The following is a 16,280-nucleotide window of genomic DNA, read 5'->3' on the forward strand; positions in this document are numbered from 1 at the left end:
ATTAATACTGTATCTTCTCTTTGGTTGTCCCTGTTATAGTGCCTGGAAAGGAATCACCTCCCAATAGCAGCAGAGAAGTGGCTGGTTCTGCAGACACCAACCACTGGTTGCAATGGTGATCCAAATGTCTGCACCATTTCTCTCTTAGGACCCATCACTCTGGCCAGCCATAAGTTTTATTTCTTTTAGGTTATTTTCCAGCTTTTAAAAAACAACAATTTAGAGGCAATACCAACACTCCGACCTCTACAATGGATAGAGTAAAAACAAATGAGATACAATAAGTAATTATACATAAGTTCCTTTGAAATTTGAGGTGGAGACTGGCATAATTAGAACTATTGTGGAATTTCACACTGGGAAGGAAGGACATCAGTGTTTTCTTGGAAGGAACACACATTTAATCTAACTATTTGGAGGAGCTATTAAATGAATCTTAGTGACTATATTACTGGATCTTCCAAACTATAAAGATTTCACCTCTTTCCAACAATAAATTCAAACCTAGCAGCACAATTCCTGTTCCTCAGGGTCACTCAAATTTGCATGTTAGGTTTCAGCTACTTTATTTGATCATAGGCGGTTTTTCTGAGAAAGTAACACAAATATTCACTATATTAAACAGAACAAGATAAAATACACTTGTCAAAGATTAACCTATTTATGGTATGAAAATAATAGCAAATTGTGGAGGTAATTTGTTTTAGCAGTGGCCATAAAAGGATGCTATTAGTACTATTTTGACCCATGTGGTCAAACATAGCATTACTATACTTAAAACAATACAAAAATCCTAAAATTCTCAACTATTTACTTGCTAGGATAACATTTTGAAATGTGGCTCCATTAAAGCAATTGTTCAGAGCACTTTTAGTAGACAGAAAATTCCAAGCAATACCAACAAAGACACTGTTAACCAACCATTCCTTCTTAAATAGGGTTTTCTCAAATGTCCTTTTCATATGTCATTTTCAGCACTAAAAATAGGTCCAATAGCGTGTCTCTAACCTAAGCCAGTTTTTTTAGTACTGCCTCCAAATCTCATGAAGTACAGAAATACCAGGGGAGGTACCACTTTCTCTCATGAACCATTGACTGAAGCTCAGTCTGTTACGAATGATTAGGTGCTTACCTGAAGCACCTTTGGTTCCTTTCTGACCCTTCAATCCATGCAAGCCGTTCAGGCCAGGTGATCCGGAGGGACCTGAAACACACCACAGGCCTGTGACCGGAAGGGAAGACCAGCCACCGGTCCTCACTCCAGCTACAACCGCAGGCACTGCCCAGCAGAGGGCGCGCTGCTGGGGCCAGCAGACAGCTCTGAGCATCCCGACTTCGTCATCACGGTGGAAACCCAGGCCCAGTACTATTTAACACATTCATCCGATAAAGATGTTCTGCCAAGACAGCTTAACACAAACATTTCTTTGGTTTTAAAGTACTGCTGTTGGTTTCTGATCCTATCATGACCAGATACGGCCTAGAATGACTGAATCTTGGCATAGAAAGTGACCTTTGATTTTATGACAGTAAAATCACCCTAGATGAGGAAAGAGATGGGATGGGGCAAATCCAGGCCTCACACCTGCTTGGGGTCACTGCACCCTCCCAGGGGCTGCAGACTCTAGCTTCTTCAGGATCTACTCATGGAGATGCAGTCAGATGAGAGGATGCGTGGCGCCTGTGGCGTGATGGCAAATGCTGGTCCTGCGATGCTCAGGCCTGCATGGCGAGTGTGGCTCCAGCTACTGCTTTGCAGTCACTTCTTTCACAACCATTCTGATACCTTTCTGCAGAACCTAAGTCTATATTGCGATGATCACTGAAAACTCCCGTCTCTGTAAATAGACATTACCCTGCTGATGCCTGTTCCTTCTCTCAGAACCTTCTGTTTAGTTCTCCAAAGAGCCGTCCACCAGCCTGGCTTGACTGAAGTTGTCACTAAACACTTCCAGCGGAAAATTTTTCTTAAGGTTTTTCAAGGTTTGTTGAGTTGTGTTGAAGTTGTCTGAACGAGAGCCTTTTCAAATGACACTTCCTGATGGCCCTTAGTAAAGTTGGAGGAGGAGAGGGAGGGAAGAAAGCAGGTAAAGAAAATTTATCGAGCATCTCCTAGGCACTGAGCCATCTGCTGGGTGCCTTCTCACAAGTCCTGTCCCACTGATGGCTATGAGCGCTGCAGCTTCTCCCCAGCCTCTGGCCAAGCCTGGAAAACTTCCTATCTCATCAGTAGATCTTCCACCCAGTAGCTGTTCTTTCTTATCCAAGACAAGAGCCTCTCGGTGCACAGCCAGCCTGTTTACTTAGTTTAGGGTCACATCTCTCAAATTTGGGATAAAAATACCATCAGCTTATAAGGTTGAACACAGAAGGTGCCCCTCACCTACCCCCATGATATAGGACCCCCTTGATTGTTGATGTCCACCCCACACTGTGCAACAATCATGTCTTTGGGTGACTATATCCCCTGCTCAAAGGTAAATCAGAGTTCAAGAATAGGTCCTATGAATGTGTTCAATAAATGTTTGTTGAGTGAGTGAATGAGAAAATATGGAACAAGGTGGATGGGGGAGAAAGCTACAAAAAGGAGTAGGGTAGAATTTTTATTTGTATACCATATCTTTCTTTAATAGATTTATAGGACAAATATAATTTACAGAAGTCAGAGGTATCAGTTTGCATATAAATAATTCAAGTGCTAATTATTATCTATTCATTTTAAGCAAGTCCTCTATAGATTCTTATTAGAAGGTGGTACAATTAGTTGCTTCCGTTCTATTTATCATCAGTACTTGAAACAGATAGTTGTTATTCTTTTAAGATCTAAGCTTTAGATTGGTTTAAATGAGCCACATTCTCTTGAAAAAAAAAAAGGGAGTGCATCTTTTTTTCCCCTAAATCTCTTATTCCTAACCACTTTGTACAGTTCTGGCTTAGTTTATTCTCCAATCCTCTTTCCTATTTTATGAGCCAACGTTTCAAGTTTGCACCAAAAGAACACACAGACCTTCTTTATCTGCCAAATCTGGATATTTATTGCAGTCTATCTGAAATGATAATAAATTTTTTGGGGGACCACTTCACTATTTCCACATGTTTTGATCTCCAGCTTTAGTCACCAAGATTGACGGCTTGGGGACTTGGCTGGGGTGGAATGTCTCTGCTCCTGCCAGCTCCCCATTGTCACATCAACACATCCAGATCCTAGATTGTCACAGCCCCAGCCTCTCGCCATTGTTGAACTGGCCGACCCTTATCTGACCCAATGTTATCATTCTAAATTGAACGCAGCTACATCTGAGTAGGGTTGTAAGGGTAATTTTTCCTTCTTACTGAAAGCTTTTTATCAATCCCATCTCTAAATCAGAAAGTTGTTCATGCATAAAATATATACAGTGCAGATGAGAGGCAATTAGGCTAACAAAGCACATTTCTGGGTAATGAGGAATTTTTATTCACCTCTCTTGTCGTCCTCCTGCTAAACAACCATCATTTCATTATTTCAATCTTTAAGGCTGCAGCACACTGTACTTTCAGGCCGGGTGCTTTCTCCAGTCAGTGAATCTAACCTCCAGTCCAGCTGGAATTGTGGCTCCCCTCTTTGTTAGCCAGTGAACTCTTTACGACTGGATTCCCACTCTCAGGCTGTATTTTGCCTGAAATACAGGCTGTATAAAGCCTGAAAACATTACTCTACACACCCAAGAGCCTTTATATGGGTTCATACTTTTAATAGGGTGATCAATGTGTCCCTGTTTGCCTGGGACTTTTTCCTGGTTTTAGCACTGAAATTTCTACATCCTGAAATACCCACTCAGGCCCAGGCAAAACAGGACAACTGCTCACCCTAACTTTAAAGCTGATGGGGAGATCTTTGTGACTGTAAGTAATGGTTGAAAAACCTGGAAGATTCTTATCAACAAAGATTCTGAAATAAGATTTAAATATTTTTTATATCAGCAAATATGTGAGTGCCTAATAAGGGTGTAAGACATGTTTCCCTAATGCACAGAGAGTCTGCCCCAAATGTACCTCCTGGCAGGTGCTGTCAAGACAATGTGGGACAAGTCTGTCCCTGATGTGATGGAACAAACGGGCAATTACATCCAGTGTGGTAAGTGCTGTGGGGGAAGGGCAAGAGGGAAGTAATCTAGTTAAAAAAAAAAAGTTGGGGGGAGTATTTCCATGATGTTCATAGCTCTAAGGGACATGGCATTTCTTTTCTGAGGAAAGCTATTTCCAGATTCTTTTTTCTTATGAAACATTTTACTTGCTACCAGCCAAGATATGAAATCCACATTCTTTCCAGTTCTTGTCATGCTACAGATAATATTATTTAGGTTTTCATTATTTCAATCTTATATTACTTCCCAACTAGGAATTGGGTGTCTTCCTTTTAAAGGGCATATGTACTTAAAATTTTAAGTCTAGGAATCAAGCCATTTTATTATTATTATTACACTTTAAGTTCTGTGATACATGCGCAGAATATGCAGGTTTTTTACATAGGTATACACGTGCCATGGTGGTTTGCTGCACCCATCAACCCATCATCTACATTAGGTATTTCTCCTAATGCTGTCCCTCCCGTAGCCTCTCACCCACTGACAGGCCCCAGTGTGTGATGTTCCTCTCCCTGTGTCCAGTGTTCTCACTGTTTAGGTCCCACTTATGAGTGAGAACATGTGGTGTTTGGTTTTCTGTTCCTGTGTTAATTTGCTGAGAATGATGGTTTCCAGCTTCATCCATGTCCCTGAAAAGGACATGAACTCATTCTTTTTTTTATGGCTGAATAGTATTCCATGGTGCATATGTGCCACATTTTCTTTATTCAGTCTATCATTGATGGGCATTTGGGTTGGTTCCAAGCCTTTGCTACTGTGAATAGTGCTGCAATAAACATACATTTTCATAGGTCTTTATAGCAGAATGATTCATAATCCTTTGGGTATGTACCCAGTAATGGGATGGCTGGGTCAAATGGTATTTCTGGTTCTAGATCCTTGAGGAATCGCCACACTGTCTTCCACAATGGTTGCACTAATTTACACTCCCACCAACAGTGTAAAAGCGTTCCTATTTCTCCACATCCTCTCCAGCATCTGTTGTTTCCTGACTTTTTAATGATTGCCATTCTAACTGACGTGAGATGGTATCTCATTGTGGTTTTGATTTGCATTTCTCTAATGACCACTGATGATGAGCTTTTCTTTTCATATGTTTTTTGGCCGCATAAATGTCGTGTTTTTGTTTTTGTTCTTTTTTGAGAAGTGTTCATATCCTGTTTATATCCTTCACCCACCTTTTGATGGCAGTTCTTTCTTGTAAGTTTGTTTGAATTCCTTGTAGATTGACAGATGGATAGATTGCAAAAATTTTCTCCCATTCTATAAGTTGCCTGTTCACTCTGATGATAGTTTCTTTTGCTGTGCAGAAGCTCTTTAGTTTAATTAGATCCCCTCTGTCTATTTTGACTTCTGTTGCCACTGCTTTTGGTGGTTTAGCCATGAAGTCTTTGCCCATGCCTATGTTCTGAATGGTACTGTCTAGGTTTTCTTCTAGGGTTTTTATAGTTTTAGGACTTATGTTTAAGTCTTTAATCCATCTTGAGTTAATTTTTGTATAAGGTGTAAGGAAGGGGTCCAGTTTTTGTATAAGGTGTAAGGAAGGGGTCCAGTTTTTGTATAAGGTGTAAGGAAGGGGTCCAGTTTCAGTTTTCTGCATATGGCTAGCCAGTTTTCCCAACACCATTTATTAAATAGGGAATCCTTTCCCCATTGCTTGTTTTTGTCAGGTTTGTGGAAGATCAGATCGTTGTAGATGTGTAGAGTTATTTCTGAGGCCTCTGTTTTGTTCTGTTGGTTGATATATCTGTTTTGGTACTGGTACCATGCTGTTTAGATTACTGTAGCCTTGTAGTATAGTTTCAAGTCAGGTAGCCTGATGCCTCCAGCTTTGTTCTTTTTGTTTAGGATTGTCTTGGCTATACAGGCTCTTTTTTGGTTCCGTATGAAATTTAAAGTAGTTTTTTGTAATTCTGTGAAGAAAGTCAATGGTGGCTGGAATCAAGCCATTTTTAGCATATGTTTAAGTTAAAGTTTAAATCTGATTGAACACAAGCAGGACGCAAAATCCATATGGCTTGTTCTAGCAGAGCAAACAACTTTGAGTTCAGCAGCTGGTTTGTTCAAACAAGATAATCAGTCCCTTTGACTTAGTTAGAACTTACTTCAAATATTTAGTTTCTCAGTTCAAAGTGTTTCTGCTGGAGTGTGGTTCATTTTTATATCAACATGACAAGCTGCAACAATGAATTTATACTGTAGATGTTTTAACTTTTAGGAATACATTTCACTGTTTTGTTTTGTGTTATCGTTTTTAAAGACGGGTTGTTCTCTGAGCTGTCTGAAGTGAAACAGCGTCACTATATGGGGATGGAGCACTACTGCAACATCTGTCTGTAGGTGGTATGAACATGTGAAGTAATGTGTTCATTTCCTCACCTTCTTTTTTTAACACACTATTTCATAGCACAGAATTATGATGTGATTGGAGATTAATTTTGGGGTGATTTTGTTATGGATCAAATTTACTAGCTATTTGTTTTGTTTTTTTGAAACTGAGTCTTGCTCTGTCACCCAGGCTGGAGTTCAGTGATGCAATCTCAGTTCACTGCAACCTCCGCCTCTTGGGTTCTAGTGATTCTCCTGCCTCAGCTTCCCAAGTAGCTGGGACTACAGGCACCCGTCACCACGCCCACCTAATTTTTGTATTTTTGTAGTAGAGACGGGGTTTCTCTATATGTTGGCCAGCCTGGTCTCGAACTCCTGACCTCAGCTGATCCACCCACCTCAGCCTCCCACAGTGCTGTGATTACGGGCATTAGCCACCATGCCGGCCAGCTGTTAGTTTCGTAATAGCATGCCATACTGAAGTTGTGTGATAAATTCAAACAAATTCAAGGGAAAGAAGGATCAACAACACTGACATGAGCCCTGTCATTTTGACCAAATTGGGTGTATGTTGTTAAGCCACCAAGACACTTAAAAATCCTTGCTGTGCTACTAAACTGGGAGGGTAGGAAGAAGTGGAAATGCAGTGGGTGGGAGTGGTTAATGATGACAAGTGTTTTCTTTTGGTTCTTTACCAACTGTCTTCCAGACACAAAAAAGTGTCAAAGAATATGCCATGAAGGCTGTAGAGATGGTCAGAGACAGGAAGTGGCCACAATCACCAGAGAAACTTTCAAAATAACAGAATGATCATTTTGCCTGAAATCCTAAATTTATCATGAATTGCTGTAATCCACATTACTAAAAGTGTCAATGAAGATGGAGAACGGTACAAAGATATCTTGTGAAGGGAACTTTTCCTATCAAGTTATGTGATTGCATGAAAATACATGAGTATACCAACTCTTCAACACAAATGGCTCCTGTCTCCACAGAATCATACCAAGTAATACCTACCACACTACAACTTCTGGAAAATTACAATTATTTCAAAGCTATCCAACGAGTGAAGAGGGCAAAGTGTCGGAAAATCATGTTTGAATTTTCAAAACAATAAAAGGATTAATCCCAGAAGAAGGGGTTTCCAACTCAGTACCTTCTTTCAGAAGGTACTTTTTATTTTACCAGGATTTCGTATATGTATGAGCCAATGAGCAAAGGCAGGTGAAAGGAGAAGGGAAGGAAGAAGAAATAGAGGAAACCTGGTTAAAAGACTCTACCAAGTAAGCCGAAACCATCAGCTGTTGGTTCAGATAAGGACAGCAACCTCATGGCTACCAGCTCAGATATTCATTCTCCTGTTTGTCCATCCATTCATACCACCAACCAATATACTTACTGAGTAGTGACTGGGTCCCAAGGATATATGAAAAGTCCTTGCTTTTTAAACAATCACACTCTATTTGATGAGAAAAACCTCCAAACAAATGTGATACAACGTGTTATGCTAAAGATATGCCCAAAAATACCCATATAAAAAGTACTTTTTCTTTTCCTTTTTTTTTTTTTTTTTTTTTTTTTTGAGATGGAGTCTTACTCTGTTGCCTAGGCTGGAGTGCAATGGCACAATCTTGGCTCACTGCAACCTCCACCTCCCAGATTCAAGCAATTCTCCTGCCTCAGCCTCTCAAATAGATGGGATGACAGGCATGCACTACCACACAGCTAATTTTTATATTTTTAGTAGAGATGGGGTTTCACCATGTTGGCCAGGCTGTTCTCAAACTACTGACCTCAAGTGATCTGCCCACCTCAGCCTCCCAAAATGCTGGGATTACAGGCATAAGCCACCACTCCCGGCCAAAAAAGTACATTTTCTAAAGTGAAGGAAATGGACTGAAGAGAGATTAATACCATGGATGAATGTGAGGGCATAAAGATTTGTTAAAGACAAGTATTTTATAGTATATTGTATTGTATTATATTATTATATTACAACCAGACTTTTCTAACCAGTCCACTATTGCCTTTACAGACCAAGAAATTCAACCCAGAAAAAATTATCCTTGATCAAACAAAGATGGTGAACACTAATTACTCTATCTCTGTAGCACCTTATTATTTTCTCTTCCACTTATCATGATCAGTAAACATATGTTCATTTCCACATGTATTATTGATGTCTTTCTCTCCTGCCATACTGCCAGCTCCATGATCGCAGGAAGCAGGTCTATTTTCTTCAAAACTCTACACCCAGCATTTAGCACAGAATCTAGGACATAGTAGGAGCTTAACCATAGGTGAAGAGAATACATAAATAATGGGCCTAAACATCATAAAAATCATTTGGCTAAATGCCTTCAGAAATAAGATGGCAGCAGCCCAGCACTCACATCCTAGCATTTTGAGAGGCCGAGGCGGGTGGATCATTTGAGGTCAGGAGGTTGAGACCAGCCTGGCCAACCTGGTGAAACCCCGTCTCCACTAAAAAAATACAAAAATTAGCCGGGCATGGTGGTGCGCCTGTAATCCTAGCTACTTGGAAGGCTGAGGCAGGAGAATCGCTTGAACCTGGGAAGTGGAGGTTGCAGTCAGCTGAGATTGCGCCACCGCACTCCAGCCTGGGCGACAGAGCAAGACACTGTCTCAAAAAAAAAAAAGAAAGAAAAGAAAAGAAAAGAAAAGAGAAAAGAAAAGAGTAGCATGGTAGCACTACCATCTCCCTGGTAGAAGGCAGGTCAGCTGGCTGGATGGGCACTACAGCCCTGGCTAAGGAAGAGCAGGAAGATGCTAACAGCACCTACAGAAAAGAATGGTATGACCAAGAGCATGGTCACTCACTGGTACAGGAAAAAACACCATTAATTTGCCCTCATTGGGCTGCATTTTTCTGGTGGGATGGGCTTTCTTTTGACTTACCTTTTATTCCTGGAGGACCTGGTATCCCTGGATCCCCCTGGAGGCCTCTTGGCCCAGGGTCTCCCATTTCTCCTGGCTGTCCCCTCAGCCCAGGCATCCCCTGATCACCTGAGGATGACAGGGAAGTTTTGCAGATGCCCAGATAATAAATGAGTTACATTCATTGCGAAAGTCATCTATGTTCTTAATAAATGGCTAACAGAGAACATTGTCTCTTACTTTTTCTTCCTATGTATCTGAACTCTAGGGAGAAAAATACATTTAAATTCAGAAGGAGAAAATACACTTCCAAATGAATGAAGTTGCCAATTATAGTTTTAAACTTTCTTTTTTCTGAATTGTCAGGAAAAGTATCCATTAAAATACTGTGCTGTAAGTGTGGCATCTGCCTTAGGTCGAGAGCGGGGGAAAAGAAAGAATCCTGAATGGCAGGGGAAATGCAAAGCGCTGGAAAGGAGCTGCTATCTGGACCAGGCACAGTGGCTCATGCCTGTAATCCTGGCACGTTGGGAGGCTGAGACAGCCTCCCTGAGGCCAGGAGTTCGAGGCTACAGTGAGCTGTGATTATGCCACCATACTCCAGCCTTGTTAATAGAGTGAGGCCCTCTCTCTCTAAAAAAACAAAAACTAAAAAGAAAGGAGTTGCTATCTGTCCAACCATTCTTTTGTGTCTGGTGCCACGCTAGGCACTTTACAGGTGCTGTCTTAATCTACTCCAAGTCACTCGGTGAAACCCGCTAGCTTATAGGTGAGGCACAGGTGAGCTTAAGTGACCTATCCGAAGTCACAGGTCTGGGAAACGGCAGAGCCATATCTGAATTTAGGTCTAATTAAAGACTGGTTGTTTCTGAAACACTCTGAGACACAAGAGTGCTCAGGAAGTCTCCAGATTCCCTTTCAAGGTACCTGGGCACCCTGGTGGTCCAGAGGAGCCAGGTGGTCCTGGCCATCCAGGTGATCCTCTGGGCCCTTGAACGCCAGGCAAGCCCTGCTCTCCGGATGCTCCAAAATGGCCTAAAGAAGGAAAGATCAAACATCCAAGTTGCTGTTTGAGAGAGTGAATCTGTAAAATCACCAACTTCAGCCCACCCTATTCTTTCCTATCCTTACATTTTTATTTTTAAATAGTTTCTATTGGAAAGGCAAATAACATTAATGAGATATTGATAACAAAATGCCCACAATCCCACCAGCTTAACACAAGTCTCCATATGTGCATACATGTACAGATGATAGCCACAATTTTATATTCTGATTTTTAAAACTAGTGTTGTAGCATAAGTAATTTTCCAAGTTTATATTGGTTTTCCTAATTATCATTTTTAAGTAGTCAATAGCTTTTTAAGTCAATCTTAATTAAATTAACTAATTCAATTTTCTTTTACTATTGGCCATTTAAGTTATCTTTAACTCTGCTGTTATCCATAATGCTCTTTATATGTCTCTCATCAATTTTTTTTCTCCTATTAAATTATTTCCTTAGGAAAAATTCCTAGGAGTAGAATTTCTGGACAAATAGCATGATATTTTGGTATTTTCAAATGCATTTTAAATGCTGAAGTATTTTAAAGTACATCACACCATAGTGTAATTCCATCCCTAAATACTTCAGGAGGTAAAATGTCTGAAAAATAGGAACGTTTTTCTCCATTGCCAAAATAACATTTTCACAGCCAAGAAAATTAATAGCAATTCTTAATACCATCAAATACTCATCCCCATACTTGAATGCCCCCAATTCTCCCCTTAATGTCCTTCACAGTTGGTTTGTCCACACCATGTTTCATCCCAGAATCACCCATAACATCTAATGGATAGGTCTTTTCCATTTTTAACAGTTTAAAACGGTCCTTTTCTCATGACAGTGACTTGCCACAGGGCACAATTTGGTTCTTCTCTAGTTTTCTACAACAGACCATTCAGCCTTTGGTTCTTGATACAGGTTGCCAGTACTTCAGAGTAAGTACTGCACTGACTCATACCACCATGTGGAACCCACCCACAGCTCCAAGAGCATGCCATGTTCTTACTGAGGACATTTTAGTTTGCTGACTTCTTTTCTTGCTAATTTATTAAGGATAAAATGATATTTCAGACACTTGAAATTACATTTCTTTGATTACTAAAGAGGATGACTATTTCCCCATGGGTTTATTTACAATGTATGAGTTTAATGCATGTTTATGGGATAAACCAAGAGTGTGTGCTGAAAATCACTGGTTGAATCTGTACATAAAATGTATGTCTCTGTATTTACAAACCGTGGTGGGGGCTACAGTCATCATTTATTATAGCACACATGAAACAATCTTTCGTTCGTCTATAACTGTTCCCTGATCAAATTTACCATTTATTAGTCTCACTCTATACTATCTTATTTATCCTGAAAACATTCCTACAGTAAAGGTAAAGCAGCAGTATTCTCATCCACAAATGAAAACACTGAAATATTAAAAACCAAAAAACAAAAAACAAAAAAAACACACCTTGTCTCCTGAATTTTGTGGGTTTGTGTTAAGAACAGAACTTCTGAGTTAATTTGTACTATATTTTCTCTCTGAATAGAGTGCAGAGTGGGTAGGACTGAACCCAAGATAATCACATATAATCCCAAAACCAGCTGCAAATCTATGCCTTCTCACGATGCTCATTCGAATTCAATGCAGCTTTCTCCAGTCAATGGAAATAGTGTATTAAGTAAACTCTACTCTGGTGAATAACATATAATATAATTTAAAATTTCTAAGCTGAGGCCATGGCATATGGGAAAGGGGCCAATTTAAATGGTGGTAACCACATGAGAACAGGCAAATTCTGCCAAGGCAAACTTTCTGAAAAAGTTAGCCTAAGTGTAAAATCACTCAGATCTATGATTTTTAACTTAAAATACTAGGTAACATCACAGGCCCCCATTTTGGACTACTCTGAGGTAATAAAATCTTATCTTTGGGGTTTACATAAAAATACCAGTAAGTATAAGAAAATGTCTTCAGGTTTTGCTGACTGATAATGATGATGACAATGATGATCACTGCACTTTACATTTCTATAGTCATTTTCAGTTTCAGGTTCTTTCGTTTGATCCTCAGGACAATCCTGCAATATGCATACGGCCAGTTTACAGGTGAGGAAACTACGCTCAGAGAAGATACTCAGCTTATCCAAGATCACAGGTGAAGTAATAATGGTTGACTTTGAGCCACTGATTTTTCCCTTCTGAGGCTTCTCACTTTGATATTTGTCATGAACTTCCATAACGCTGACCTCAAAACTATTTTCCCCATCAAATGTACACTTCAGTTATACAGTTCAGTTAAAATATTATACTATAGCCTAGGCCGGGCACAGTGGATCACACCTGTAATCCCAGCACTTTGGGAAGCCGAGGCAGGCAGATCACTTGAGGCCAGTAGTTTGAGACCAGCCTAGCCAACATGGTGAAACTCTGTCTCTACCAAAAATACTAGGTGTGGTAGAGCACACCTGTAGTCCCAGCTACTTGGGAGGCTAAGGTGGGAGAACTGCTTGAACCCAGAAGGCGGAGGTTGCAGTGAGCCAAGATCGTGCCACTGCACTCCAGCCTGGGCGAAAGAGCAAGACTCCATCTAAAATACACACACACACATACACACACACACACACATATATACACACACTATCTAAATGTATTTGTTCATGTCAGAGGTGAAAGACCCATAAGAAAGAGTGGGAAGAAGGTGGGAAAGGTCGTTTTTGTCACTGTACTAACTTGTTTTTGTTAGACTTCCATTTTAACAATCTTATAAAAACAAAGAAAATAAAATTTCTCATGTAGTTCTGCTCAGAAAATATCTAATATTCTTTCTGTTATATGAAATGAAACACAGCTATTGCCAGAGGGAATTTTAAGGTAATGCACACATTTATTAATACAAGGTGTTTTAATTTACAAGGGACCCATCTAAACACAAACCTGGTTTCTAACCTGACCACTATTGGCTGAATGCCCTGGGGTATAACTTATTTAACCAGGCATCTGTGGATGGACATTTGTTCCATCCAAACAATGCACATTCCTGGGCATGCATCTTTGTACACTTGTCTGATTATTGACTCCAGATAAATTCCTAGGAGAATTTCTAAGTCAAGGGATACGCATATTTTAAATATTGATGCATTTCTATAAGGTCCAGAAAGGGGGGACCAATTAATGTCTCCAACATTTTCTGAAATGTAAACATATGAGTGCAAACCAATAGAGCATTCTGTCCCAAGGCTGCTTTCTCCTCTAGGGGTCCTGTTCTGTTGGCTTGAACTCAAATGGTTTCCCTTTGCCTGTAAAGCACGGAGCTGTGCATAGCACTGGCACTTCCCTTCTGCTGTGGGTCATCTAATGTAGCCAGTTGTGGCCTCAACTGTCACAAGAACTCAATGGTGCATCACAATCCATTCTAAAGGATTCCATGTTAATTGTTGTTGAGAAGCAAAATACTGTTTTAAATGACTTAGATTTCTTGTCGGTGATGAGGCTTACGTTTGCTTGATTTGGTTTGATTTTTAGTAAATTAAAATAGATTCAATGATAGCTCAACAATGGTGCACCTCACTTACACTGGCATATGCGTTTCTCAGCAGAAAGAAAGAGCTGGAATGACAACTTGCAGCTGTAGTCAGTGTGAGTGGTTATTGCGAATGCATCATTTTAAATGATAGAGGGTACAAAATGGTCCAGATTTTAATTGTTTGCAATATTCATTTTTGAGTTTGCCAAAATATGGGCACACCTGGGGAGTTTACTGTTGTGTCAGCATCATCGGTCACATGAGCCATGATGGAAAAATGATTGCGAATCCTTAGTGTATAACCCTGGTGTTCTTCTAGGCCAGGAATGCTATGGAAGTGCTTATATATAATCCAGTTTATCTGTACCTTAATGCACAAAGGGGGAAGAAAATATTGATATGATCATTGCCAGCTAGAAGTAACTGTTCTGCTTTTCAAACTAAACTATATTTTTTTGTTTTAGTAAGAAAAATATGCAGCTATACCTGGACATCCAGAGCTACCTGGCTCACCCTTTGGACCAGGTGGACCAAAGTGACTGGCAGGGGCAGGGTCACCTTTGTTTCCTGAAAGGGATAAAATGCATGTTACATTATTTTAGGCAATTTAATTTGGTCTCATACAGGTGACAATAACGTTTATGGTATTTGTCTATATAGCTTATCTTCAGATATTTTAGGAGAGTATTTTTAAATATTTCTTTTCTAAACAAGAACAAATAGAAATATAAAATGCAAGATGCATTTTACATACCACACACACACATACACACACACAGTTTTAGAGTTCATCACAATCATAAGGATCTCCAGGTCTTGATAAGTTTGAGTTTTTAAGTCCTGAAAAAATTTTCCAATTTAAGTTTCTAGCTAAGAAATTATTTGGCATTGAGTGACTATATCCTTATGTTTTTGAAACAAAAAGCAAAAATTGTCACTGTTTTGGCTGCTGCAATCATATTTCAAGCTCTTTTATAAGGCAGCTCAACTCAGTGTCCTAGAAAAAGAAAATCACAAAGGCATACTGCATTGATGACAACAGATGGCACATTCAAAAGTCACTGTAGGCCATGACTCCCACAGTCCCACAAAGCTACTGGACACTCCATAATGCTTCCAGACACAAGGACCTACATTATGGTTGGGAGCCAGTTTGAAGTGGAGCACTCAAAATGGAGTGGGAGGAAAGGCAAGAAAACAGATGGGGTTTCAAGAGAATTAGAGAGGTAAGTTAGGTGTATCTTACAGTAATTGCCCATTTACACCCCTTTCTAAAGGGGTCCCACCAGCACCTTGTGGAAGCCTTTCTCCTATCTGACTCTACTCATAATCATGGCCAATTGCTTGAGGGGTGGAATTCTGGCCCATTCCAGGTCAGACAAGTCTTTCCTTGAGAAGATGGAATAAGAAAGTGAGAATTTGAAGTCCTTGGCTATTGGGGCAGAAACCAAGAGCATTATCATGAGTTGTCCTGATGTAGAACATATTAGAGTGCAACCCAACATATCCAGAAATATCCAGAAAAGATACTGTGTAGAGAGAGATGAAGCCAGTTGGTAGACAGTTAAGTAAAAAAATATACCATGGGAAAAAGTGAGAAACCATAGATTGCTTAAGGGCTAGGGTCCCTTTAGCCTTGGCAGAACTATGTCTCCTATCTGTGGGATCCATAAGACATCTTTGACTCCAGGTATCTTGAGTGCATTTCAATTCCTTGTAAGTATGGCCCAATACAAGTATGAAGGAAGTGAGAAGAGGTAGGTTTTTACTGTGAAAGAAAGGTAAAGAGACTATAATAAATGTATAGGTAAGTGGAAAAGGAGTGACTTCTGAACCCTGAAGTTATAAAATATCAAAATCAAATATAAAATTTTTTCTATTTGTAACCATTTCCCAAGAAGGGATCTAGATTATATTCTTTCTGAAGAAATAAACCCACACAGGTCATATTTCTTACAGCATTTAGCATATTATTTATAGAGTGTCTCTCAAAGTAGTAAGACAGAGGATTGTAGGTGGTTCATTAACTAGTATTTTATATTTTAAATTTATTTTAACTTATATCAAAATAAAGGATAACTGCATGTTAACCTGTGAATTTACAGCTAGTTAGGCTAAGGCTAAGGTTAAAAAGGTGAATCATTTGAAAGTAGATTTAAAGAAAAATATCAACCCAATGGTATACCAAGATAGTAAAACTATTAAAGGTTTTATGCAAACATTGCAACTAAGATATCCTGCTCTTTGTTTGTTTACTTGTTTGTCTGAATAAAGGGTTAATGAAGCCTCTCTTTCACTAGAATGTTAGGTGTGTTACAATGCAACATTGTTTTTGACACAAGGTAAACTAAGGCCCATGGGGCCAAAT

General features: G+C 39.7%; 1 protein-coding gene across 1 annotated transcript in view; it reads right to left on the reverse strand.

Moving 5' to 3' along the window:
- COL4A4 (collagen type IV alpha 4 chain) overlaps positions 1-16,280 on the reverse strand; it is a 153,921-nt gene that overhangs the window by 28,745 nt on the left and 108,896 nt on the right. The window contains exons 35-38 of the mRNA XM_038001450.2: positions 14,399-14,479; positions 10,278-10,385; positions 9,372-9,479; positions 1,133-1,204 (exon numbers count right to left, since the gene is read on the reverse strand). Coding sequence (XP_037857378.2) covers positions 1,133-1,204; positions 9,372-9,479; positions 10,278-10,385; positions 14,399-14,479 — 369 coding nt within the window. The remainder of the gene's footprint in view (positions 1-1,132; positions 1,205-9,371; positions 9,480-10,277; positions 10,386-14,398; positions 14,480-16,280) is intronic.

The sequence above is a fragment of the Chlorocebus sabaeus genome, chromosome 10 (genome assembly GCF_047675955.1).
Source record: "Chlorocebus sabaeus isolate Y175 chromosome 10, mChlSab1.0.hap1, whole genome shotgun sequence".
Classification (NCBI taxonomy): Eukaryota; Metazoa; Chordata; class Mammalia; order Primates; family Cercopithecidae; genus Chlorocebus; species Chlorocebus sabaeus.